The 26100-nt window shown below is 44.2% G+C and overlaps 1 protein-coding gene across 1 annotated transcript in view; it reads right to left on the reverse strand.

The window, feature by feature from the left end:
• Window positions 1-26100, reverse strand: part of SDK1 (sidekick cell adhesion molecule 1) — a 734579-nt gene that overhangs the window by 229423 nt on the left and 479056 nt on the right. The window contains exons 21-22 of the mRNA XM_030212035.1: window positions 19445-19636; window positions 11279-11400 (exon numbers count right to left, since the gene is read on the reverse strand). Coding sequence (XP_030067895.1) covers window positions 11279-11400; window positions 19445-19636 — 314 coding nt within the window. The remainder of the gene's footprint in view (window positions 1-11278; window positions 11401-19444; window positions 19637-26100) is intronic.

The raw sequence follows: 26100 nt of genomic DNA on the forward strand, positions 1-26100 counted from the left end.
AGATATCAAGTCTGAATTATAAATTATGCTGGATAATGGTAACTCACTTTGATGGAGGCTGCTGATAGCTGGTGGAAGTGATGGAGATCCTCTCTGCTAAAGAAGTATTTTGTTGCAAAGTTGTTGCTGGAGCCTGGCGAATTCTTATCAGGGTGTGCGCAATGTCCAGCAGAGAGGCAGGAGGTAGATCCAAAGAGAGAGACCGATCAGGAATCAATGAGCCACGTGTTCAGAGGGAAGAAGTCAGCACCAAGATAATTCAAGCCCCTTTTGTAGTAACTGGTCTCATCTATTTTTAGTAACTGGTTTCATCTATTTTTAGTAACTGGTTTCAACTATGAGGCTTTGTCTGACCATCTGTGGTCCATTGTCTGAGAGCAAGTGGGCTTCTTTTGTCTGATAGATGGGCTTTTCAGTCTGAGTCTTTGTCTGAGAAAAGGTGGAGTTTCACTGTCTTTTGTTAAGTATAGTCTCTGTGATTGCTGTCCATTTTCAGAGTTTTGTTCTCTGGAGATGTGATGATGGGCCCAGGTGTCCACCTAGCTAGTTTTTGTTATCAGTAGTTTCCAGGGGGGAAGGGGGAGATGGAAGCCAGACCAGTTTATCTTATTCTGTCCCAATAAGTCTTTGCAGCTGTATTTCTATATATATACATTTGTATCTGATCCAGCAAAATCAATAACTCTTGACAATTAAACTCATATCATGCTACACCAGCAGCCTTTCTTCATCATCTGCATGAGTGGGTTCCAGCAGCCATTCTTCATTGTCTATGTATGTGGGTTCCAGTGCAGCGTCTTGCTTCTTGTGTGTGGGTCCCAGTATCACGCCTTGCTACTGTGTGTGTGGGTCCCAGTATCACGCCTTGCTACTGTGTGTGTGGGTCCCAGTATCATGCCTTGCTATTGTGTATGTGTGCTCCAGTATAATCTTGCTTCTTGTGTGAGCGAGTTCCAGTCTAGCCCTGCTTTCTGCGTGAACTGGTTCCATTAAAAGCCTTGCTTCCTGTGTGACTGGACCTCCTGTAGCCCTCTGCGCTTTTCTCTTTACCCTGCTGTCAGTAGCCGCTTCCTGCTCAGATTGTGGGGATTCAGTCTTTTGTAGGCCTGTCCTAAGAACCAAGGGCTCTCAACCAGGAATCATAACACCCATGTCCTGAGGTACACAAGTCAGAGACTAGACAGACCCTCATTCTAGCTTCCCATCTCTAAGCCCACCTCCTTCACGCATTCCAGTCAGTCAAGTCATCAATATATCTCAATGTCAAATGCAGCTCCACTAGGTACACCCACTCACTACCCCAAACCAACATTCCCAACTATGGAATACGTACCGGGTTCAGAGGTTCAGTGGGTATGTTAGTGAATTTATGGTGCCAATGGACTGGTTACAGGATTTAGGGAGTTGATTGGGTCTGTTAGGGGATTTGGGGGCCCAACTGGTGGGTGATTTAAGTGTAGGGGTGCATTAAAGAGGGAAAGGATAGTAAATGATTGTACTGAGTGGAAATGAATTAAGGAGAGGGGCTTAATGAGGAGCAATGATAGTGCGTGTGTGTGTGTTCTGGACCAGAAAGGCTTTATTCACATTTTAAAACAACAGTAAAGTTTGCATTCTTTTTAACTTTACTACTGTTTTATTGCCTATGACCCCTGTAAAATGCTTGCTATACGGCACATATTTTTATTCCAGTTTTAATACACATTTTCTAGTATGTTTTTTTTTAATGATCAAGACATTATTAGCTTGTCACTGGCTCACTGCATCAGGCATTCATGTGACATGGAAGTAAAGCAAAATGTGTGCAAAAAAAATTTAGGGCTCTTTTTACAAAGGCACTCTAGCGTTTTTAGCATGTGCTAAAAATAAGCGCGCGCTAAGCACTAGAGATGCCCATATAGTCCACGTATATCTCTAGCATTTAGCTCATCATGCTAATCATTAGCGCATGCTAAAAACGCTAGAACACCTTTGTAAAGGACCCCCTTAGCGCATATTTTTATTCAAGTTTTACTCCCAAATTCTATAAATGGTGCTTTAAATTGTGCGCGCAAAGTTGGGCATGCACGCAATTTAATGGAATAACAAACAAATTAGTGCTAATTGGGCCCTAACAATTATCGGTGCTAATTGGCATTAATTAAAAATCTTTGCTTGTAAATATACGCGCGCAGATCAAAAATGGGGGCACGGAGATGGGAGGGTCATGGGCAAATTAGAGGCGTACCTGCAATTTAGCTGCATTGTTATAGAATAAGGGGGGGATCTGTGTCTTATTTAGGCAACAGGGATTTACACCAAGGTTTTGTTGGTGTAAATGGTCGCGCCTAAATGTAGTCACGGTTCATGGCGCTAAGCGCTACTCTATGACCAGCGCCTAACTTAAGTGCCATTCTTTTCAGCAGGAACACTGAGAGGGGGGCGGGGGGGGGGGGGGTGGTGACAAAATTCCCTGGGCCTGGCGCCGCAGTCCCACCCACCCTCCGTCGTCGACCGTCTGCCACCGGGCCGGGCCCCCTGCACTGAAATCACAGCGCCTCTCACATCCTTGTGAAAGCGCTGCAGGCAGCAGCATTTCGCCTCCCTTTGGGCCTCCTTCCCGCCCTCGTCTGACATAACTTCCGCGAGGGCGGGACACAGGGAGGTAAGGAGGCCCGAAGAGAGGCAATCCGCTTTCACATGGAGGTGAGATGCGCTCTGATTTCAAAGCAGGGGCCCGGCCCGGTGGCAGACGGCGGTGACCTTGGGGGGGGGGGGGGGGAGCGGTGGCGGCGACCTCGGGGGGCGTGGCCTTGCCCCAGGCCCGGTCCAGTCTCTCGGCGGCCCTGCTTTTCAGCACTGATTTTTCCAGCACTATTTACAGAATTTAGTCCTTAATGTATTGACCTCAGACAAAGAAAAAACTCCCTTGTTTTCTCACTTTGGGTTTTCATAACAGTCTTGCCGAATGCTGCCATGGCAGAAGAGAATATCACAGATGACAATCGTACTAACATAGTAAATGACCTTCATAGAAGGCAGACGGACACTGACTGAATGTACAAACTATTTTTATTTTTCATCCCCTCCTCCAAGTTTTAGCAAATAATCATTTGTTTAACTTTCTGTTTAACACAGATAAAATAAAATGCTAGAGAAAAAATATTTTTTCACCAAGCAAAAATGCCTTTGGTTACTGCATAGTTTCAACAGCACATCAATATAAATTACAGGTTTTATAGTCAAAACTCACAGGCCTGAGGGACTTTCAGAGCAATTGAAATTGAATCAAGCATGAGACATACAACTGACTTCCTCCTAGATATATCTTCACCAACTGATTGTAGTCAGATAATTTCTGAGAGCTTTGTGTAGTTGGGTAACAGTGAGTGATCTGGTGTTGTCAAAGACTGAAGGAATAGCCAACAAGGCAGATATAATCAACAAGTCAACACCGGAGGCTCTAATTAGCATAAAGATTTCCTTTTTTTAATGCAAGATGTGTGTGGAGGGTCTATATGCCTGTTATCTTTAAGAAGCAGATAGACTCAAGTTACCACTATCATAGTACAACCACTTTATGCTTTAACCAGTTGGGCAATGCGTGTCTCCCTACTTGCTGAAGAGCCCAGGGAGCCAAAGGAAAAGTGGCTGCACAAGCAAGAATTATTAATCTCCGTCTGCCTTATAAAATTATAGAAGGTAGAATAGCTCTAGGGTAACCCTTCATATAAAACCTGTCATCTTGACAGTCCATCTCTTCTTCCCACATGCTTTTTAATAGAATCTTTTAGAGCCCCAGTGACTGACCAGAAAGAAGTATGCAAAGCAGATGACACAATGAATATACTTTACGGAGTGAAAATATTCAGAGGACCAGAACTGCACATGGGTCAGATGAAGACTTATCAAAAAGAGTGAAGGAAGTGGAAACCTGTAGATTTCACCCCCCCCCCCCCCTTTTCTTAGGAAAGTCATAATGGCACAGAAATATAAAGAAATATTGGATCTTGTAACAGGGCAGAGATCAAGGCTAGCTTAACCATTAGCTGCAGTTGGCTTGGTTTGCAACCTGGGGGAGGGAGGGGCAAAGAACAGATGCAATCAAACCAAAATGATAGGTCTCAACAGCGACACAAAGAAAAGAACCATCATTGTGCATTTCAAGAGGCTCTTTTATTGAAAGGTAACGTGAACAGTCCTAAGTAGAACTGTTTTATAATAGCTGTGCAAACCAAAGAAAAACATCTTAATTAACAATCAATTTCCTTTCCTTGGTATTTCAAATTAAACCAGTGGCGTAGCCACAGGTGGGCCTGGGTGGGCCAGGGCCCATCCACTTAGGGCTCAGGCCCACTCAACAGCAGCACACGTTTAGCGGTAGCTGGTGGAGATCCCAAGCTCTACCAGCTGAAGACCTTCCCCCTGATGGCAATGAAAACGCTACTCCACATACATCCAGAATTGCCTTATAACATCTGCTTGTTATATTTACTATCATGTTTTATCATTATAATGTTAACCAAGATCCTTCTGTAATACTAAATGTCTATTTTCTTATATATTTCCACTATTCATGATGTATTGTAAGCCACATTGAGCCCGCAAAGAGGTGGGAAAATGTGGGATACAAATGCAATAAATAAATAAATACTCTCCACAATACTGGCACCTGCGCATGTTCAGTTTTCAGCGCATGCCTGCTGCAGACTGCCAAGGTGGAAAGAAGCATTTTCCTGCTAGCTGAGATGTCTTTTGGTGGTGGTGGGGGAGAACATTTGGTGCCCACCCACCTCTTGCCTAGGCCCACCCAAATGCTGTCCGGCCACGCCCCTGAATTAAACCCTTGATTTCAATTACTCCTCATTCCATCCCCTGCAAAAAATAAAAATAAAACCCACCCCCAAGTATCCAACTCTTCCCTTACTTATTCTAAGCTAATGTCTGTTAGCACACACTAAGCTTTAGTAAAAGGGCCCCACTGAGAGCTCTGCATGTAAATTGGCCCCTTTGAAAATATATCTGGGCCAAGTGTATAAATTTTTACTCTTAAACTTAGGAGCATAAAAAGTGGGTGGTAACAGGGGCGGATTTAGGGCATGGAAAAAGAAGGGTAGGAACTTCGCATTGATTTTTCAGTACTAGCCTCATATATTAGGCATCAGGCCCAGCTCCTGCACAAGAAGAGGCCTGTTCACTTGCTTTCATCCTCTGAATGAACAATATTACAAACAAGGCCACAACTCTCACCACTGCTAGAAAAAAAAAGAAAAGAAAGAAAGAGAGCTTTAAAATAAAGAAAGGGAAATCTATCTTTCCAGATTTCTCCACTGAGCTATGTGCAAACAGCAGAGATTTGCTGAGGTGAACAAGAGCTACAGAAGAGAGGGCTCTGGAAGGCTTTGTTATACCTCACAAAAGCTGAAGATTCTTCATGAAGGGATGCCCCAGTGTGATTTTTGACACCTCTGTGGCTGTAAAGATGTCTTTGAATAAGGTGCTCCTGAGATAAAGAAAGGTTTCCCCGCCCCAGGGACTGATGCAAGAAAATGTACTCAGGCTTTGTGCAGGCTTAGTACAGCTGTAATGCACAATTTTGTGGGTGTATTTTTTTTTGTTTGTTACATTTGTACCCCGAGCTTTCCCACTCATGGCAGGCTCAATGCGGCTTACATGGGGCAATGGAGGGTTAAGTGACTTGCCCAGAGTCACAAGGAGCTGCCTGTGCCTGAAGTGGGAATTGAACTCAGTTCCTCAGGACCAAAGTCCACCACCCTAACCACTAGGCCACTCCTCCACTGTTGCTATTATTTGAGATTCTACATGGAATGTTGCTATTCCACTAGAAGTCGGCCCTTGCAAATCACCAATGTGGCCGCGCAGGCTTCTGCTTCTGTGAGTCTGACGTCCTGCACATACGTGCAGGACGTCAGACTCACAGAAACAGAAGCCTGCGCAGCCTTCTACATGGAATGTTGCTAGTGGAATAGCAACATTCCATGCAGAATCTCCAATAGTAGCAACATTCCATGTAGAATCTCCAATAGTATCTATTTTATTTTTGTTACATTTGTACCCTGCGCTTTCCCACTCATGGCAGGCTCAATGCGGCTTACATGGGGCAATGGAGGGTTAAGTGACTTGCCCAGAGTCACAAGGAGCTGCCTGTGCCTGAAGTGGAAATTGAAGTCAGTTCCTCAGTTCCCCAGGACCAAAGTTCACCACCCTAACCACTAGGCCACTCCTCCACTGTTGCTACTATTTGAGATGTTGCTATTCCACTAGCAACATTCCATGTAGAAGTCAGCCCTTGCAGATCACCAGTGTGGCCGCGCAGGCTTCTGCTTCTGTGAATGTGGCCGCGCAGGCTTTTGCTTCTGTGAGTCTGACGTCCGGACGTCAGACTCACAGAAACAGAAGCCTGCGCAGCCTTCTACATGGAATGTTGCTAGTGGAATAGCAACATTCCATGTAGAATGTCCAATAGTATCTATTTTATTTTTGTTACATTTGTACCCTGCGCTTTCCCACTCATGGCAGGCTCAATGCGGCTTACATGGGGCAATGGAGGGTTAAATGACTTGCCCAGAGTCACAAGGAGCTGCCTGTGCCTGAAGTGGGATGATGCAGAAAGGGGTTTTGCACACAAGCTAAGCTTGCACATTGCCCTGGACTACACAGTATATTTAAAGCAATGGGAATAAGTGTAAGTAGCTCTCTTGGTTGGGGCAGGTACATAATTAATTTATAGTGTCGATAGCCAAATTTACTCTCCTTGCCTCTCAACTTTAACTCACTGTCCTTCAATTAATGAGCTCGCTATAGCAAATAGCAAAAAGAGTTAGTCACAGTAGAACGGTAACAAGGTAAAAAGGATCAACTGGAGACCACGCCGGCATTAAGATAAAAAAAAATGGCACTCCATTTTTAACAAATATGTATGGTATATGGATAATGAAAAGTAAAAGACAAATTGTCAATAGGATTAGGGTAAACTGGTTACAACTTTGATCATAACAGTTCATTAAAAAAAAAAACATTGAAAGGTTTCCTTGGTGTAACTTCACTCACATATGCAACTCTTTGCTCCTTCTGATGGTGTCTGTATTATATAATCTGAATCCTTTTCCTCTCAGTTTAGATTATATGGTTACATGAAAAGGATGGTTGAGCTGCTGGCATTACATCTCAGATAACCAATTCCCACTGAAGGCCCTTGAGCCCCCTACTACCCAACCCCATAAATGACTCCCCCCTTCTGGGCTCCCTAACCCCAGAGATGACCCTATAATCTCCAATCTCCCACCCTCCTAACAACCAAAACAACAAATCCAAGGTGGTCTATTGGAAGCCCTCCTCTCCCCAACTCCCCACCCTAACACCAAAAATAAAATCCATAGTATCTTAATGAACCCCCCCCCCCCCCCCCCCCCGGCACCCAAAATCAAATCCATGGTGGTCTAGTGGACTCCAAATCCCTGGACCCTTCACATGCACCTTGAAGTTAAGAGGGAGGAACGATGCCCACCCATTTGCTCTTGCCTCCATGCCATCGTGCAAAATGGCAGTACCTGACCCTGCAAAGTGTATTGTGGGTCACACATCAAGGGGATTACAAAATTTCATTCAGCAAAGGAGATCTCACATATAAGAAGACCGACATGGCCACATTTCACCCATACAAAAGGCTGTGTCAGGGGTAACTGTAGGTACAAAGAATGAGGTCAGGTGGTGCCATTTTGCAATATGGTGATGAGGAGGCATTGTTCCTTCTTCCCAACTTCAAGCTGAACAGGGCAGTCTGGAGAGCACTGCCATTTCCTCCCCTCCCCACAGACAGTTTGAACTTCGTGGGTGTGGCTTGGATCTCTTTCAGGGACAGAAAATTAACAACTTATAGGCGGCAGCAGCTTCAGAGAGCATTTTCCATCTCACAGATAGGCTGCAGAGAATACCTTCTCCTGCTTTAGACTTAGTCCCGCCCACCCTACCCCTCTACTCAGAGTGACATGTCTTATATAACCTCCCTATCAACCCACTCATTTCTTTTACCTCACCCATTTCTATTCTTCTATCACCTTCTCCCACTACTCCAACCAGAGTTACACCTAATCACACTGACCACCCTTCAACATCTTCAGTCCTTCTGTGACTGTTCTCTTGTGCTTGACTGCTTAAATATTTTAAATTTAAATGCTTTACTTTTTGTCTATTAGATTGTAAGCTCTTTGAGCAGGGACTGTCTTTCTTCTGTGTTTGTACAGCGCTGCGTACACTTTGTAGAGCTCTAGAAATGTTAAATAGTAGTAGTAGTAGTAGTAGTAGAGCCACTGGGGGGGTGGGGGGGGGGTGAGTGTCCACCATAACATCATAGATTTTACTTTAGGTATTGGGGGTGGTGGTTGGGGAAGGAAAAGAGGAGCCTCTCCTACATGGTTATCTCCCTTTAAATATTGGACCTTGCGAGACTGGGAGAATGGGCGTGCAAGTGGCAGATGAAGTTCAATGTTGACAAGTGCAAAGTGATGCATGTGGGTAAGAGGAACCCGAATTATAGCTACGTCTTGCAAGGTTCCGCGTTAGGAGTTACGGATCAAGAAAGGGATCTGGGTGTCGTCGTCGATGATACGCTGAAACCTTCTGCTCAGTGTGCTGCTGCGGCTAGGAAAGCGAATAGAATGTTGGGTGTTATTAGGAAGGGTATGGAGTCCAGGTGTGCGGATGTTATAATGCCGTTGTATCGCTCCATGGTGCGACCGCACCTGGAGTATTGTGTTCAGTACTGGTCTCCGTATCTCAAAAAAGATATAGTAGAATTGGAAAAGGTACAGCGAAGGGCGACGAAAATGATAGTGGGGATGGGACGACTTTCCTATGAAGAGAGGCTGAGAAGGCTAGGGCTTTTCAGCTTGGAGAAGAGACGGCTGAGGGGAGATATGATAGAAGTGTATAAAATAATGAGTGGAATGGATCGGGTGGATGTGAAGCGACTGTTCACGCTATCCAAAAATACTAGGACTAGAGGGCATGAGTTGAAGCTACAGTGTGGTAAATTTAAAACGAATCAGAGAAAATTTTTCTTCACCCAACGTGTAATTAGACTCTGGAATTCGTTGCCGGAGAACGTGGTACGGGCGGTTAGCTTGACGGAGTTTAAAAAGGGGTTAGATAGATTCCTAAAGGACAAGTCCATAGACCGCTATTAAATGGACTTGGAAAAATTCCGCATTTTTAGGTATAACTTGTCTGGAATGTTTTTACGTTTGGGGAGCGTGCCAGGTGCCCTTGACCTGGATTGGCCACTGTCGGTGACAGGATGCTGGGCTAGATGGACCTTTGGTCTTTCCCAGTATGGCACTACTTATGTACTTATGTACTTATTTAAAAAAAATGACATAAATGTACCAAACACAAACAAAGCAGTTTAGTAAAATAATATATTAATTCTTTGGTTCTTATCACTCCTTGGATTATAGTAAGCATTAAATGTAGCTGAGATTAAAAACGATTTGGACAAATTCCTGGAGGAAAACTCCATAAACTGTTATTAAAACCTGGGGAGAGCCACTGTTTATCTCTAGGGTTCAGAAGCAAGGAATCCTGCTACTTTGGGGACTCTGCCAGGTTCTTGTTACCAGGACTGGCTACTGTGGAAACAGACAAAAAAAACCAAAACAAAACAAAAAGCGCCAAGGGCCTTCAAGAAAAGGGGAATTGAAGTCCTTAATCATATATGTTGATGAAACACTGCTTGAATGGACCCGACACGGTAAAACAATACAATTTGACTAGTCATGTACTGCTACGTCGTGTGATCCCCTTCATACAAAATTAAAGGATAGTATGATTGAAGAAATGCAGACTGCGCTTCTTCAATCATACTATCCTTTACAATACCACCGAATGTTATTTTTACAATACCACCGAATGTTGTCAGCTGTTTGTTGCGACCCCTGACACAGGCGCTGTCTCAAGGCGTGAGTAACCAAGAAATTCTAACACAAGCCAGTGAGCAGGAAGCACGCCTGTGTTTGAATTTCTTGGTTACTCACGCCTTGAGACAGTGGCTTTACAGCGAAACTCTGGCCAAAGTTGGTGTGTTGGACCGATGATTCACACGTTGTTTTGTACCTGCACTTGGAAGTTAAGTTAAAATGCTTTCACTTCTCTTTTTTATGGATCCCTAGTCAATTCTGTGGAGTTTTAGCATCTTCTACATTTTGGAACTAAAGGGTTTTTCATGCCGATGAAGATAAGAAACCCAGTAAATTTTCTCAGCCTTTGTTATCAATAGCAATTACTTGGGTTGGAGGCTGGGCTAGATTCAGAGGCTTTTTCCCTTACTTATCCCCCAGAGTTTGATGCACCCCACAGAATTTTAGTCCTTTGAAGAGTACGGTTTTTGTTATTATATTAGAGAGATTTCTATAATATAATGAACTGTTTCTTTTACATCTTTGGGGATGGGGGATGGGGGTTAGTGACCACTGAGGGAGTAAGGGGGTAGGTCATGCCTTAATCCCTTCATTTAGGGCACCTTGTGATTGAAACAGGTCTAGACCAAAATGTCCAACTTTTAGCCCTGAACGTTTTTGGGTTTTGTTCCATTATGGCAGAAAAATGTCAACGTTTAGGAACATCCAAATCCTGCCCCCAACATTCCCCCTTCTGATTTGGAAGCTCTGCATACGAACTGCACAGAAAAACTTCTTAACAATGGGTTTCAAAAATAGTGATTTGGACTTTTTGGCAAAAAAAAAATAAAGAAGTTCATCTGCTGCATTTTGGACATTTTTCTGTTTCGAAAATGAGCCCTTCCATCTTAAGTAGAGAGGTGTGGTAGCCGTGTTAGTCCACTCTTAAAGGTTATCAATAGAAATCAAACCAAATAAAACATGGAAAAGAAAATAAGATGATACCTTTTTTATTGGACATAACTTAATACATTTCTTGATTAGCTTTGATGTTTCTCTCATATATACTATCTGCTACCTCATTTGCTTATTTCCGATCTGAGGAAGAAGGGCAACCTTCGAAAGCTAATCAAGAAATGTATTAAGTTATGTCCAATAAAAAAGGTATCATCTTATTTTCTTTTCCATGTTTTATTTTGTTTGATTTCTATTGAAAATGAGCCCCTAATTATTTTAAATCTGTGCTTGCATACTGTGAGAAGGTGTTTCTGGATTTGGTTTTTGGTTTCACCTTTGTTTTTGGGACATTTCTTTAATCTGGACTTCATAAAATAAGCACAAAATAGACACATTTTCCAAATTTGTTTTAGGTGCCAGATTCCTACCTGTCCTTCCAAGATCCACTTGCAGATGGAAGTTTTGCCATTGTAGCCAGGGTGGAACTGCAGCACAGCAGAACGAGGGCTGATATTGGAAATGATCAGATTGGAAGGGGCTCCGGGAAGTTCTATGGAAAACAATTCCAACCATGAAACAATGGGTGGTCATGCATGCCAAGCCTTTGAAGTAACAACATAAGAAGGACCATTTTAGATCACGGAGAGGGGAATTGAGGCATCCAGGTCAGGATGTGCTCAATTCCCCCCATTATTTTACAAAAGGCTCTGCTGAAGATGGAGCCTTTTGTAATTTGCCCAGAGAAACATGCAGAATTGCACATTTATTTTCCAGCATATCCAGTGGGAGCAGAAATGGAAATGCTGAAAAGAAAAATAGCATTCCTATCCCACCTCTTTGCTTTGTTACAGTCTGGAGCACCCAGATATCAGGCCCTATGTGAGGCCCATTATTTGGAAACGGAATGGTGCTGAAATCCCTTCCAAATCAACTATACCTCTCATCCTACCTCCTAGATATCACCCATAGCACCCCTTTCACTTCCCACCCTCCCCTGGACCTCCTATCGGCATCTTATACACCCCCACCCTTCACCGAACCCCCATGAATGATGACTCCCTCTCCACCCCTCCCTGAATCCTTCTCTGGCTCTTACCAGGGGCTTTCCCTAGTGTCTAATGGGTAGCAGGAGTGATCGATCCCCAGTTGCTCCTGCCCTGTCTGCTGCCTAAGATCAAAGCTCTGCCTCTGACCCCTAGTGGTAGAGTAGTGGTACTACCACTAGGGGGTGACTGCCAAATAACCTTAAAGGGTATGGAACTCCCACCTTATCAGCTTATTTAGCAGCTTGACCCCTAGCGGTAGTATCAGTGGGCTCTTTGGGGTTTATATTTTAGGAACATTCCCGGATCCGTCCCTGGGAGTAAAATAAGCAAGCCAGCAAGCTAAGATAAGCATTTTTCTAATAAAAGGTTTTAGCCCAGGTCTGACTGCTTTATTTATATCTGGTGTGGTACCTTAATTAACTTATGACACTTTGTTATTCTAGAACACAAACTGATTTGTAAAGAGAATTTTGAAAAAAGACTCCTCATTTTTGTGGAGGAAATACAGGAAGAAGGGGTGTTCATAAAAGTTTCTCTCACTCGTTTCTTGATTATATATTTTGTAATGGAAAGTATTAGAATTAGGTAGAGGGGTGTTAATCACAGGAGTACTGATGATGTATAGTGCGTAAACAGTGAGTCGTTTCATTATGGCTAATTTCACTAAAAAAATAGCTCGGCTGAAGGAACAGCCTATACTGAATTCTCCTCCCCTTTAACCTAATATATGTTTTTTTTAGATTCAGAGGTTGGGATTTGTATTTTTTGAACACCCCTATCCCCCTCATAGGGATTGGCTACATTTTAGAGAAATATACAATAAACTGGACAAAAACTGAGGAGCCCTTTCACAGAGCGGCGGTAAGACCGATCTGGGTTTACCGCTCGCTCTTTCGGAACTACCGCTGACCCAACGCAGCCGCTGTCGAGTGTGCGCCATTTCCGGGGGAAAAAAGAAAAACCCTGGAAATGGCTTGTTCCGTGGTAACCCGGCCCCCACTGCCAGCGCAGGGCGCTTTTCCCGCAGCTTGATAAAAGGGCTCCTGAGATTTTTCCCCCTGAACATTCATTGTGTAAAAGAAAATTTTCCATCTGTCCTGATATGTCAATGTGCCAATGGTATAAAATATATAGGATAACTCTTACCGTGTGACCATGCGTCAGGCAGGGAGCCCTTATCGCCATTCACTGAGGTGGCAATAAGGGATCCCATGCTAACCTGGCGGTATCTGTGCAGCACGTGGTGACATTTCTGGGGGCTTTCTTTTTCCCCTGGAAATGGCGCATGCTCATGGCGGGACTACCAACGGCGGCCGCACTGGGCCGGCGGTAGTCTCGGAACAGTGAGCGGTAAGCCCATGTTGGGCCCCTCAATGGGCAACACTGCCTCTAATGATTATTCTTTTTTCTTACCTACTTCTGATCAACACAATTCTGCATTACAAAATTTATGGTCCAATGAAGTATTAATTACCTTAATGGATCAGCAACGGTCTGCTTTCTGGTCAAAAGTTAACAGCTTTAGCATCGGCACCAGTTTTATAATTCCTTTAGTTTCTCATGCATAGAGTGATTTGGACACCTACAAGATTAACCAGATTAGGGGGTACCTCATCTAACCTTTATTGGTCATGTAACTTTCAGATAGGTTTGCTAGATCACATGTGGGGGAGTAGCCTAATGGTTAGTGCAGTGGGCTTTGATCCTGGCAACCTGGCTCCACAGGAGCTCCTTGTAACCTTGGGCAAGTCATTTAACCCCCCATTGCAACATGTAAAAAAAACTTAGATTGTGAGCCCCCCTAGGGACAGAGAAAGTACCTGTATATAATGTGTTCAGCTCTGCGTACATCCAGTAGCGATATAGAAATGATTAGTACTATGTTGTTTTCTTGTTCTAATTTACAATTATTTTGAAATCAGGTATGAGAAAGAATTTTAATACTACTAAATATTCATATAACTCTAAATTTCCAAATTATTATTTTTACGTCTCTCTGTTTTCAGTTCTCTATATCCCAAACTCAGAATGAGCTATTGGATATCCTATTGGCTGTAACTATCAAAATTAATATTGCCAGAATGGAAAGATAATACCAAAGTATCATTCTCCTTTTGGTGGAACAATATGGCCCTGTTTACTAAGGCGTACTAGCGTTTTTAGCACGTGCTAAAAAATTAGTGTATGCTAATGCTTGTCTCTAGCATTACCGCACACTAATTTTTAAGGCCCGCTAAAAACGCTAGTGCACCTACAGCGCGGCTTAGTAAACAGGGCCCTGTGAGCCTTATTTACAATTATGAAATTAAAATTGCTGGAAAATTAAATCTCTATGATTGCTTTTTGAAAATCTGGGAGCCAAGCTTTTCAGCTCTGTTAGCACATAAATATATTTCTAATAGTATTTTATTTATTTATTTATTTATTTGTTACATTTGTATCCCACATTTCCCACCTATTTGAAGGCTCAATGTGGCTTACATAGTACTGGAGAGGCGTTACAGACTCCGGTGTGAACAAATACAAAGTATTTTTTATTTATTTTTATTTATTGCATTTGTAGCCCACATTTTCCCACCTATTTGCAGGCTCAATGTGGCTTACATAGTACCGTCAAAGGCGTTTGCCCAGTTGGTGGATAACAAATACAAAGTTGAATAGTGATCATATGATGTATAAGTGGGGGGTCGAAATGGATGAAGATTGCGTGTTGTCCTGTGCGATCATAGTCATGCTGTGTTGGTAGGTGAAGAGGGTTACGTGGGGTCATTGGGGTAGGCCTTTTTGAAGAGGTTGGTTTTTAGTGATTTCTTGAAGTTCAAGTGGTCGTGGATTCTTTTCACAGCTTTGTCCGTGATGCGTCCACCAGCATCCGCTGGAGATCCGCGTAAAACGGACGTATCACGAACAAGTATACTTTGTTCCATTGCATATTCCCTCCTATTATAATATTTATTTCTATTAAAATATAATTTCTGTATGTACGGAAAGCATATTCAATTTTTCTTTCACTGGTCACGTATTATAGTACTCTCCAAATTCCCTTTCTCATTGTCACATATCTCTTTAATATGGTATCTTATCTGTGGTTATATAATTATTGTACTATATATATATATAGTGTGAGAAGCACAGAAACCACAGATCCCAGAATGCATGGCGGGAGAGGGAAAAGCCGGAGCAGAAAAACTACAGTTCCCAGAATGCATTGCAGGGGAGGGAAAGACAAGTCCAGAACAGCTACAGAACCCAAAATGCATGGTGGGAGGGGAGGAGGCAGGAGCATAGAGAGCACAGATTTCAGACTGCCTGGAAGAATAAGGGTGGTCATGACAAACGAGAAGCGGAGTGGCAGGAGAAGGAAAGCGAGGGGGCTGATTGGGAAATTGAATCAGCTGAGGAGAGGGTGGAACGTCTGAGTGAGGGGGTGGAGAATGAGAGGATGGAATGGGAGGAGTTGGAGGAGGTAGAGGGAGAAGGGGTGGAAGAAGAGATGGAGGTGGGGGAGGAAGTGGCTGGAGGAGAAGAGTGATTGCTGGAGGAGCCCAAGGTAACAAGGAAAGCCTAATAGTCAGGGTGGATCCGGTGGGTGGATGTCAAGAGATAAGTTGTTGACAGTTGTGGGTGGTGGATCGTTTTGGCCTGACTTGTGGAACTGTGTTTAAAGCTGGGCTGGCTAAAAGGGAGTTTTGGGAGGCCTTACTAACTGAACTGTGTATAAAAGCCTGGCTGGTTGAACTGTGAATAAAAGCCTGGCTGGTTAGGATGAGTAGAAAAGTCTGGTGAGCTGAGCTGGATTTAAAAGCCTAGCTAGTTGAACTGTATTTAAAACTCTGGCTAGCTGGACTGTGGAGAAAAGCCTGGCTGGCTGAACAGGGAGTGGATAAAAGCCTGGCGAGTTAAACGGAGTATACCGTGTTTCCCCGAAAATAAGACACTGTCTTATATTAATTTTTGCCCCCAAAAGTGCGCTAGGTCTTATTTTCAGGGGCTGTCTTATTTTTCGGGAAAACATCGGGGTTGGATCGGGGTTGGCCCGCCCGCCCTCCATCGCTCCCGGAACTAACCTTAAACACCTTCGCAGCAAGCAGCAGCAGGGCAGGCCACTCCTTCCTTCCGTGTCCCGCCCTCGCCTGATGTAACGTCCGCGAGGGGAGGGCAGGGCACGGAAGGAAGGAGAGGTCTGCCCTGCTGCTGCTTGCTGCGAAGGTGAAAGGAGGCTTTTAAGGTTAGTTCTGGGAGCGATGGAGGGTGGGTGGAGGGGAGGCCCAGCGACCTCGGGTGGGGGTGGGGGGGCGGCCTTGTCCGGCTCTCGGCGGCCCTGCTTTCAAACAAAAATTTGTTAGGTCTTACTTTCGGGGGAGGCCTTATATCTACCAATTCAGGAAAACCTCTACTAGGTCTTATTTTTGGGGGATGTCTTACTTTCGGGGAAACAGGGTAAAAGCCTGGCTAGCTGAACTGTGTTTGAAAGCCCAGCTAGCCGAACGGTATTTAAAAGCCTGGCTAGCTGAACGGTGAAGAGAAGAGCAAACTGCACTGACGAGTGGGGAGTTGGTGACAGACAGCACGGACGAGTGAAAGAGAGAGACGATTACTTGGCTGAGCGGAGAGGCTGACAATATATATATCTATATCTATATATATATATATCTATATATATACATACATACATACAAGCAAAAAAGCTCGTTTCGCGAAAAATAAAATGGGCCCTAGGAAGGCTATTGTCTAAGCAATTTCTCCTCTCTCTCCTGCACCTCCCCTCCATGTCCAGCCATTCTCCTCTCCCCTCCCTTCCCATCTATGTCCAGCGATTTTCCTCTCCTCCCCCTCCCCTACCATCCTGTCTATGTCCAGTGATTCGCCCCAGCCCCCAGCTGCCCCCCTTTTAAGCACCCAAGGTCAAGTTCAACCCCAGCCCTCACCTGCCTGCCCTCATCTCCCACAACAGGCCTCTTTTCCTTCCTGCCGCCCTGCCTTTAAAACTTTCCTTTTACCTCAGGTCGCAGCGGTGGCAGGCTCAGCTCGCGTCGCCTCCATCCTTCCCTTAGGTCGCAGTGGTGGCAGGCTTGGCTCACGTCGCCTCCAGCCTTCTCTTTCCTTCCCTTTTGGTGTCACGCCCTCCTCTGATGTCATTTCGTCTTTCCACGAGGACGGGACACTGAGAGGGAAGGGAACGCTGGAGGCGACCTGACATAAGCTTATTTGCATTCTGTTATGATCCCAGCCAGCCAGCCATCCAGGGAGGCAGATTGACAAATTATATATATATATATATATATATATATATATATATATAGTACATTGTAGATGATGGCAGAAAAAAGACCTGCACGGTCCATCCAGTCTGCCCAACAAGACAACTCATGTGTGCTACTTTTTGTGTATACCCTACTTTGATTTGTACCTGCGCTCTTCAGGGCACAGACCGTATAAGTCTGCCCAGCACTATCCCCGCCTCCCAACCACCAGCCCCGCCTCCCAACCACCGGCTCTGGCACAGACCGTATAAGTCTGCCCAGCACTATCCCCGCCTACCAACCACCAGCCCCGCCTCCCAACTCTAATGCTACTGTACCATTTGTTATGATCTCTTTATATTTATATTTAGTTGTATATATATATATATATACTAGTAAAAAAGGCCCGTTTCTGGAACGAATGAAACGGGCGCTAGCAAGGTTTTCCTGGGAGTCTGTACGTTTGAGAGAGAGAGCCAGAGTGAATGTGCGGGTGTGTGACAGTGAGACTGTCTGTGTGACAGTGTGTGTGTGAGAATGAGAGTGTGTGACATGGCCCCCTCCCCTGTTCCTAATGCCCCTCACCCTGTTCCCTCCCCTCCTTTTCCTCCTCCTTCCCACACTTTGGGTTCCTTAAGGCTTTCAAAAGTCTATGTACCCCCGTGGCCCTAATGCCCAGTATCCGGATACCCCACCGCTTTCCTCCTCACCCCTCCCCCAAGATGTAATACTTTCACGTCCTTCATTTTTTTTAAAAAGTGTCCTGTGTACCCTGTGTACAAATGGCCGGCATTCAGATTGTGTTCCTCTAGTAAATTTTCATTTATTTCATTCATTCAGAACTTGCCCCCCCCCCCCCCCCCCCCCGAACACTTTTGGTTCCTTCAGTCTTTTAAAACTCTCCTATGTACCCTGGGTGCTAATGGCCAACATTGAGATTGTTTTCCTGTCCCAAATTTGCATGTCTTTCAGTCATTCACAACTCCCCCCCCTCTTCTCCAGTTTAACACTTTTGTTTCCTTCAGTCTTTTAAAACTCTCCTATCTACCCTGTGTCCTAATGGCCAGCAATCAGATTGTTTTCCTTTCCCAAATGTTCATGTCTTTCAGTCCTTCAGAACTCCCCCCTCCCCCCATTTAACACTTTCGGTTCCTTCAGTCTTTTAAAACTCTCCTATCAACCCTGTGTCCTAATGGCCAGCACTCAGATTGTTTTGCTTTGTCAAATTGTCTGTCACTGATGTCACTGAGGTCAGTGCGTGCCTGCCTAGCAGACCACTTCCGGCAGGCACGGTCCCAAGCACATCCTGTTGGAGGTGAGAATTATTATATAGTATATATATATATATATATATATATATATATATATAATTTATTTATTTATATTTAGTTATTTGTTGTACAACTTTTATAAAAATTCTCAATAAAAATGATTTAAACTTTAAAAAAAGATTAACTTTTCCTGTTTTTATTTCTTTTGAGAAATTCATTATTGAAAGCTCATCTTCACTAGACTTCCAATTATTGATCTAGGTTTTCACTGTGGTCTATTATATCACACAATTACTTTCACAACAGGAAATGTTTTACTTCATATCTTCAGCCCGCTTAATAGTAGGCTGAATTATGAAACAGTGTTGTAGTCTTGTCTGAAATCCTTTGATTTAGCATTCTCCTATGTACCACCACAGAGAATTCACCTCTTTACTGTCACATCAAATGGAAACTGCAGTTACAGTAAAGAACTGAAGTTACATTTGGAAATTCATACGTAGAATTACTTTAAAGAAAAAGGGTACAAAAAGAAACATTAGTCAAGCCAATATAGATGTATCTGCCTTCCTTAAATGAAGAGATTCTTGCTGTCTACACAGTGTCTCACCTAAACTCAGGGCTTTTTTTGAGAGGGTACTTGGGGGTATTGAGTACCGGCACCTTTTACACTGTCTGCTAAAATTGACTCATGGACCCCAAGTTTTAATGAAAGAGCTCAGGTTCTACACACCAATTCTGCCTTGTCATAGATTCTGTGACTGGTTGCAGGGGGCCTGGCTATTATGGGGTGGGTCCCTCCTGAAGGGTGGCCTAGCATTTGAGTACCGGCACCTTTTTTGCTAGAAAAAACACACTGCCTAAACTTATGTCCACCTGAACAGCCAGTGTTCTCCAATGAATTTTATTGGCCACACCAATGTATATTGTACAGTATAGAAAAGCCTAAATTCTTAAATCATTTGTATCTTGAAGTTAATACCCGTAATATGGCTTAAAAGTGTTAGAAATAGGTGATCCTACTTTCAACTAACCTGGAGGAACACCAGAGGAAATGGTAGACGATGTGACCATCCCAATGCCTTTTATGGTCATAGCTGCCACCTCAATGGTATAGATGGTAAGAGAAGACAAGCCTGTAATTTTATACTCGAGAGTTGTATCAGGAAGTGTGTTGGTAAGACGGGATCCATTTCTGTTGTGACCTTCCCAGGAAATGTGGTAACCTAAAAAAAAACAGTGACATGACAGAATGGTTTTAGACAAGATAATTTTTCCTCTTTTCCCCTGTCCAGTAGTCACTGAATAATTTCTATGATCTGAAAAAAAAAAAAACCCATAAAGGAGGAGGTTTATCATTCACCTGACTGCTGATCCGCACACAAGTACATACAAATAATTTTAAGATCCTTTCTTGGCACTCAGAATGCAAGTCTATGAAGAAGCACCTGCCTAGAGCAGAGGTTTTCAACCTAGTCCTCGGGACACAACCATCCAGCTGGGGTTTTCAGGATATCCCCAAAAACCCCAACTGGCTGGGTGTGCCCTGAGGACTGAGTTGAAATCCCTGGCCTAGATGGCAGCTATGTGGTGCCTATTCCATAAGGGGAAAGGGAAATGGGACTTGATATACCGCCTTTCTGAGGTCTTTGTAACTACATTCAAAGCGGTTTACATATATTCAGGTACTTATTTTGTACCAGGGACAATGGAGGGTTAAGTGACTTGCCCAGAGTCACAAGGAGCTGCAGTGGGAATCGAACTCAGTTCCCCAGGATCAAAGTCCACTGCACTAACCACTAGGCTACCCCTCCACTCCATAAGGAAAGTAGGTGTCTATATTGCTTTATGGAACACAAGTGCAACTGGACATATTCACATGTATTTATTAGGCACATGTCTGCCGTAGAGCAGATTGTGAAGAAACGTGCGTGAATGATAATATTCTATAAATTACACATGTACCCCAGATTCTATAAACAGCGACTAAAGTTCTGCACGCAAATCTGCATGGGTAGCCGATTTGCGTGCGGAACTTAACTGGTTAACAAGTCAATCAGCGCTGATTATTGGATGTTAACAAGCAATTATCGGCACTAATTGGGACTTACAAGCATAACTTTCTAAGCGTATGTGAGTAAATTGGACCACACGGATCTCAAAAATGGGGCACAGCCAAGGGTTGCGGGCATTCTTAAAATTTACTTGCAGTGTTACAGAATAGGCCCGGTCCATGCCTAAATTAGTCACGTGCCTTTACACTTGGTTTTGGTCAGTGTAAATGGCTGCGACTAAATTTAGTCATGGGAACGGGCGCTAGAGTTCTATAAACTCTCGCCTATTTTTAAATGGGGTTTATGGAATAGCGCTAAGTGCGGTTTCTTTCGGTGTCAATGTTTTAGGCACAGAATATGGAATATAGTCTGTAATGTGCGCCCTGTCTGCATATACACCCACTTCAAACTATGTATCATTGCATTTCCGCATTAGGTTATTGAGTAGCATTGGCATTTAAGTAAATATGTCCATATATACACGCATATACGCCAGTATTCTGGTCATTTATGTGTGTTCCCGGCACCTAAATATTGGCACCTTGTTTCTAGAATTTCTCCTTCATGGTCCCAATTTTAGTAAGCTATGTTATCCCTTAGTGCAGCGATTTACTCCTTATTCCGATCCAATAAGAAATTTTAGCAGAAGGAAATCAGCAGTAAAACCACTGTGCTAAAGAGTAGCACAATGGCATGGAAAACACAAGTGCTGGATAAAAAAATTGCACTTTATGTAAAAAAAACTTTGCTAAAATCTAGTGTGGTTTAAAAAAAAATTCTTCTCTTAGGGGCCCTTTTACAGGTTTAACGCTCGCTCTTCCGGGACTACCGCTGGCCTAATGTGGCAGCCGACGGTAGACCTTCCCCGAGCAGGCGCCATTTCTGGGGGAAAAACCCCTCCGGAAATGACTTGCGCAGTGTTAACCTGGCTGTAATCAGGCATCGCCGCGTGCTGCCTGGTTACCGTCAGCTTAGCACAGGAGCCCTTATCGCCACTTCGATGGGTGGTGATAAGGGCTCCCCACCGCATGGCCACGTGGTAAGGGTTACCTCACCATGTGGCCATTTTTTTTTCCGGCTTTTACCAGCTGTGGAAAAAAAAAAGCCCCCGCCGCTAGTGAAGGGTCTTTTTTCCTGCAGCTTGGTATAAAGATCCCTCAGTGCTGAACCTTTATACCAGGCCGGAGCTGGAGTAAAGATGGAGTGTGGGAGCAAGATGAGGATCTGTGGTGAACTGCAGCACTTCAGCTCAGACCATTCAAGATCCCTGCCCCCCCCCCTACCTCTGACCTCACAAAAAAAAGTCCCTGGTAGCCCATAAGGCTCATTTTCAAAGCACTTAGCCTCCCAAAGTTCCATAGAAACCTATGGAACTTAGCCTCCCAAAGTGCTTTGAAAATATGCCTCCAAGTGGGCCCCAGGACCCTGCACCTCCATCCCTGACCGACTACAAAAGCCTTTGGTGACCCCCTCATTCCTCACCCCTATAGTTTATGCAGACTTCCTAGACCGCTCTAGCTGCTGAGGCAGAGTAGAGCGTTTTACAAATCTACAGTCATAAGAAAAAGGAAAGAACCTCCATCATTTGACAGTAAAGATAATCCGTTCACACAAAGAGCAGGGATAGTGAAGTCAAAAAAGATACTCCAGGCTACAATCTCTCCCTACCAGCTGACCCCTAAAATAAAATTGGCCCCCCAGACTCCCCATCTCTCACCACTAGAGATACACTATGATGTACCAATAGGGGTCAATCTGCTAAATTAAGCAATGCTTCCCAAAATAAGAGTATAATTATCTTAGTGCATGCATTCGAACGCTGTGTGTGGTTCTAGTGTACTGCTTGCTGCATTCGGGCCAGTGATCTGAAGCTAAATTCAGAGTGAAATGTCAGTTTATAATTCAACACAGAGAACCCCAGCAATAAGAAAGGGGTAGAAATGTTATTTTCACAGTACATAAGTACATAAGTAGTGCCATACTGGGAAAGACCAAAGGTCCATCTAGCCCAGCATCCTGTCACCGACAGTGGCCAATCCAGGTCAAGGGCACCTGGCACGCTCCCCAAACGTAAAAACATTCCAGACAAGTTATACCTAAAAATGCGGAATTTTTCCAAGTCCATTTAATAGCGGTCTATGGACTTGTCCTTTAGGAATCTATCTAACCCCTTTTTAAACTCCGTCAAGCTAACCGCCCGTACCACGTTCTCCGGCAACGAATTCCAGAGTCTAATTACACGTTGGGTGAAGAAAAATTTTCTCCGATTCGTTTTAAATTTACCACACTGTAGCTTCAACTCATGCCCTCTAGTCCTAGTATTTTTGGATAGCGTGAACAGTCGCTTCACATCCACCCGATCCATTCCACTCATTATTTTATACACTTCTATCATATCTCCCCTCAGCCGTCTCTTCTCCAAGCTGAAAAGCCCTAGCCTTCTCAGCCTCTCTTCAGTATTTGGTGATCTGTGCAGAAGAACATTTATATTTGATACATGCTGTTAACATCAGTCGTAAGTATGACCTGAATGGAGGCTTCCTATTGAACCAGATCCAGCAAAAGTATTCTGACACATACGTGGAATCCAGGCTGCATAGAATATACAAAAGTTCCTCAATGGCTGTGAAACTTTTAAGGTTAAACTCTTCAGGCACCTTCTTGCCTTTTCTGCCTCCTCTCCTTTCAGCACCTGAAGAAATTGATCTTCTAACCTACTCCATGCAATTATGGCTGCTCAGTCTTCCATTGTTAGTGCCCTCTTAAATCTTTGTCCTCTTCCTTTAACCCTTAAAAAAATGCTTTAAAACATGATGGAAGCTAGAGTAATTGCCAAAGAATGAGTAAAACAGAACCCATAAAGAGAGGAATGGCCTTTAGGGGAATCTCTAGCACTGCCATTAGATATTGTTAGATGTCTTTGTAGGTGGGTTTAACCTTAACATTAGGGAACTAATGAAAGATAAGATTCTTTTCCTAGTACTGTCCTCCAGTACTCCCACTGTGTTAAGTAAAATTATACTGGCATTAACTTTCAAACAAAGTGCCTATGTAAAGGCTACGAAGCATAGAGGGGCATTTTCGAAAGAAACATCTAAGTTTGGATTGGACGTCTTTGTAAAACCTCCAAATCCGGAGGCGGGGAAAACCATATTTTCGAAAAAAGATGGACGTCCATCTTTCGTTTCAAAAATACCGTCAAAGACCTTGGATTTGGACGTGGGAGGAGCCAGCATTTGTAGTGAACTGGTCCCCCTGACATGCCAGGACACCAACCGGGCACCCTAGGGGGCACTGCAGTGGACTTCATAAAATGCTCCCAGGTACATAGCTCCCTTACCTTGTGTGCTAAGACCCCCGAAACCCACAACCCACAACTGTACACCACTACCATAGCCCTTATGGGTGAAGGGGGGCACCTACATGTTCGTACAGTGGGTTTGTGGTGGGTTTTGGAGAGCTCGCTGTTTCCTCCACAAATGTAACATGTAGGGGGGGGGGGTATGGGCCTGGGTCTGCCTGTCTGAAGTGCACTGCAGTACCCACTAAAACTGCTCCAGGGACCTGCTTGCGCTGTCATGGATCTGAGTATGACATCTGAGGCTGGCACGAAATATTTTTAAAGATGTTTTTTGAGGGTGGGTTAGTGACCACTGGGGGAGTAACGGAAGGTCATCCCTGATTCCCTCCTGTGGTCATCTGGTCATTTCGGGTACCTTTTTGTGCCTTGTTCGTTAAAAAAAAACACATCTGGGTGAAAACGTCCAAGTTTTACTTTAGGACGTCCTTGCTTTTTTCGTCCAAGTGTTAGGCACGCCCAAGTCCCGCCTTCACCATGCCTCCGACACGCCCCCTTGAAATTTGGATGTCCTTGCGACGGACTGCAGTTGAAGACGTCCAAAATCGGGTTTCGATTATACCGATTTGGATGTCCCTGAGAGATGGACGTCCATGTTCCGATTTATGTCGAAAGATGGACGTCCATCTCTTTCGAAAATGAGCCTGATAGTTTCTTACAAAGTTCCACAGGTTACTATGGGACGCTTTTACAAAGCGGCAGAAAGCCCAGGATATCCCCAAAGAATATGTATCAAATCAAAAAATGAGAACCCTCTATTTCAATCTAGTTACTAGTGTCTTTAAATGCCTGGGTTTGACGTCTGTTCTTAAGTTTAAGGGAATCAAGCAGAGTGCTCATAAGGAGTGGTGAGATATGAAAAGCCCACAGATTTGAACGTGGAAGATGTTTATAATTACCGGAGTACTGAAGAAGAGAACGGATGGCGACTTATTATAAGGATTATTGGTGACTTTTGCATACTTGAAATAACAAGAAGAAAGACTCAGTGCATTCGCAAGGATTGTTGACTCAAAAGAACAGGGAAGTAAACAAAGGGCAGTTTGACTTAAAGGCAAATAAGATTTCAGTCTATCTTTCTTGTGATATGAGCTGTTATATGCAAATGTATCTCTTTGAAGAAAAAAGTGATATTATATTTTAATTGGATTGTTGAGTGAGTGTGATAGGGTATGAGAGTGAGTGTGTGACAGAATTGATGGGCAAGAAGAACCTGGTTTATTAATATTATAAGGTTTAGAAATTTTGTTATTGGTACTAATAAAGATCTACTATAATAAAACGCACCCTCAACGTTCTGAGAACACTGACGTCACTGCAGGCACTCACACACAGGTTCGTAACTTCATGGTGGTGAAGCCACAATACTCACCATGTCGGCAGGCCCTGCCCTCGCGTCACACGTGATGACGTCGAGGGCGTGACACGAAAAAAAGGCAAATCAACGAACGGAGAGCAGTAGGGAAACACGCACAGTGTGTTTCCCTACTCCTCCCCTTCCAACAAATCCCAGCCGCAAACGCCGACATGACCAGCACCCCGGCCCCTTTCAACACATCGCCCCGCCCCTTTGAAGGTACCGGCCTGCCCCCGGTAACACACTCTTCCCCTCAACACCTTCCCACCCCCCCTGTCACCTCCCATCCCCTTACGCCAATATCCCTGGTGGTCTAGCGGTACCTGTTCACTCGGGCAGGAACGAAGGAAACCCCGCTATCCTGCCCGCAGCGATGCTGCTAGCTGCCCGGCTACATTGTGTCTGAGTCCAGCTCTCGGCGAATCAAAATGGCCGCCGAGAGTTGAAGCTGCCTCGCGAGAATTCAACTCATGGCGGCCATTAACGCTGACAGCTGGACTCCAACACGATGCAGCAAGGACCCAAGCAGCACCGCTAATGGCAGGAAAGAGGGGGCTCTTTCTTTCATGCCCCGACTGAACAGGTACCTCTAGACCACCAGGGAGACAAGTGTAAGGGGAGGGGAAGGGAGTCCGGTGCCGGCTAGGGCCCGTTTCATCACCGCCAGAAACTGGCCTTTCCCACTAGTTCTATAATAAGAGCAATGAAGATGCATGAGATAGATTTCCATAAACTGGAGGTACTGCATGTAAATCTATCTCATGCATATTCATTGCGGATATCCGGAAAACCTGGCTAGCTAGGTGTGTCCTGAGGACTGGGCTGAGAAGCCCTCTTCTACAGGCAGACAGAACCCCCCCACCAAATAAAAACTATAAGCATTATTTACAAATAAATCCATCCAGATTACTTTTTGCACCA

Source organism: Microcaecilia unicolor, chromosome 8 (assembly GCF_901765095.1).
Source record: "Microcaecilia unicolor chromosome 8, aMicUni1.1, whole genome shotgun sequence".
In the NCBI taxonomy this organism is placed as follows: domain Eukaryota; kingdom Metazoa; phylum Chordata; class Amphibia; order Gymnophiona; family Siphonopidae; genus Microcaecilia; species Microcaecilia unicolor.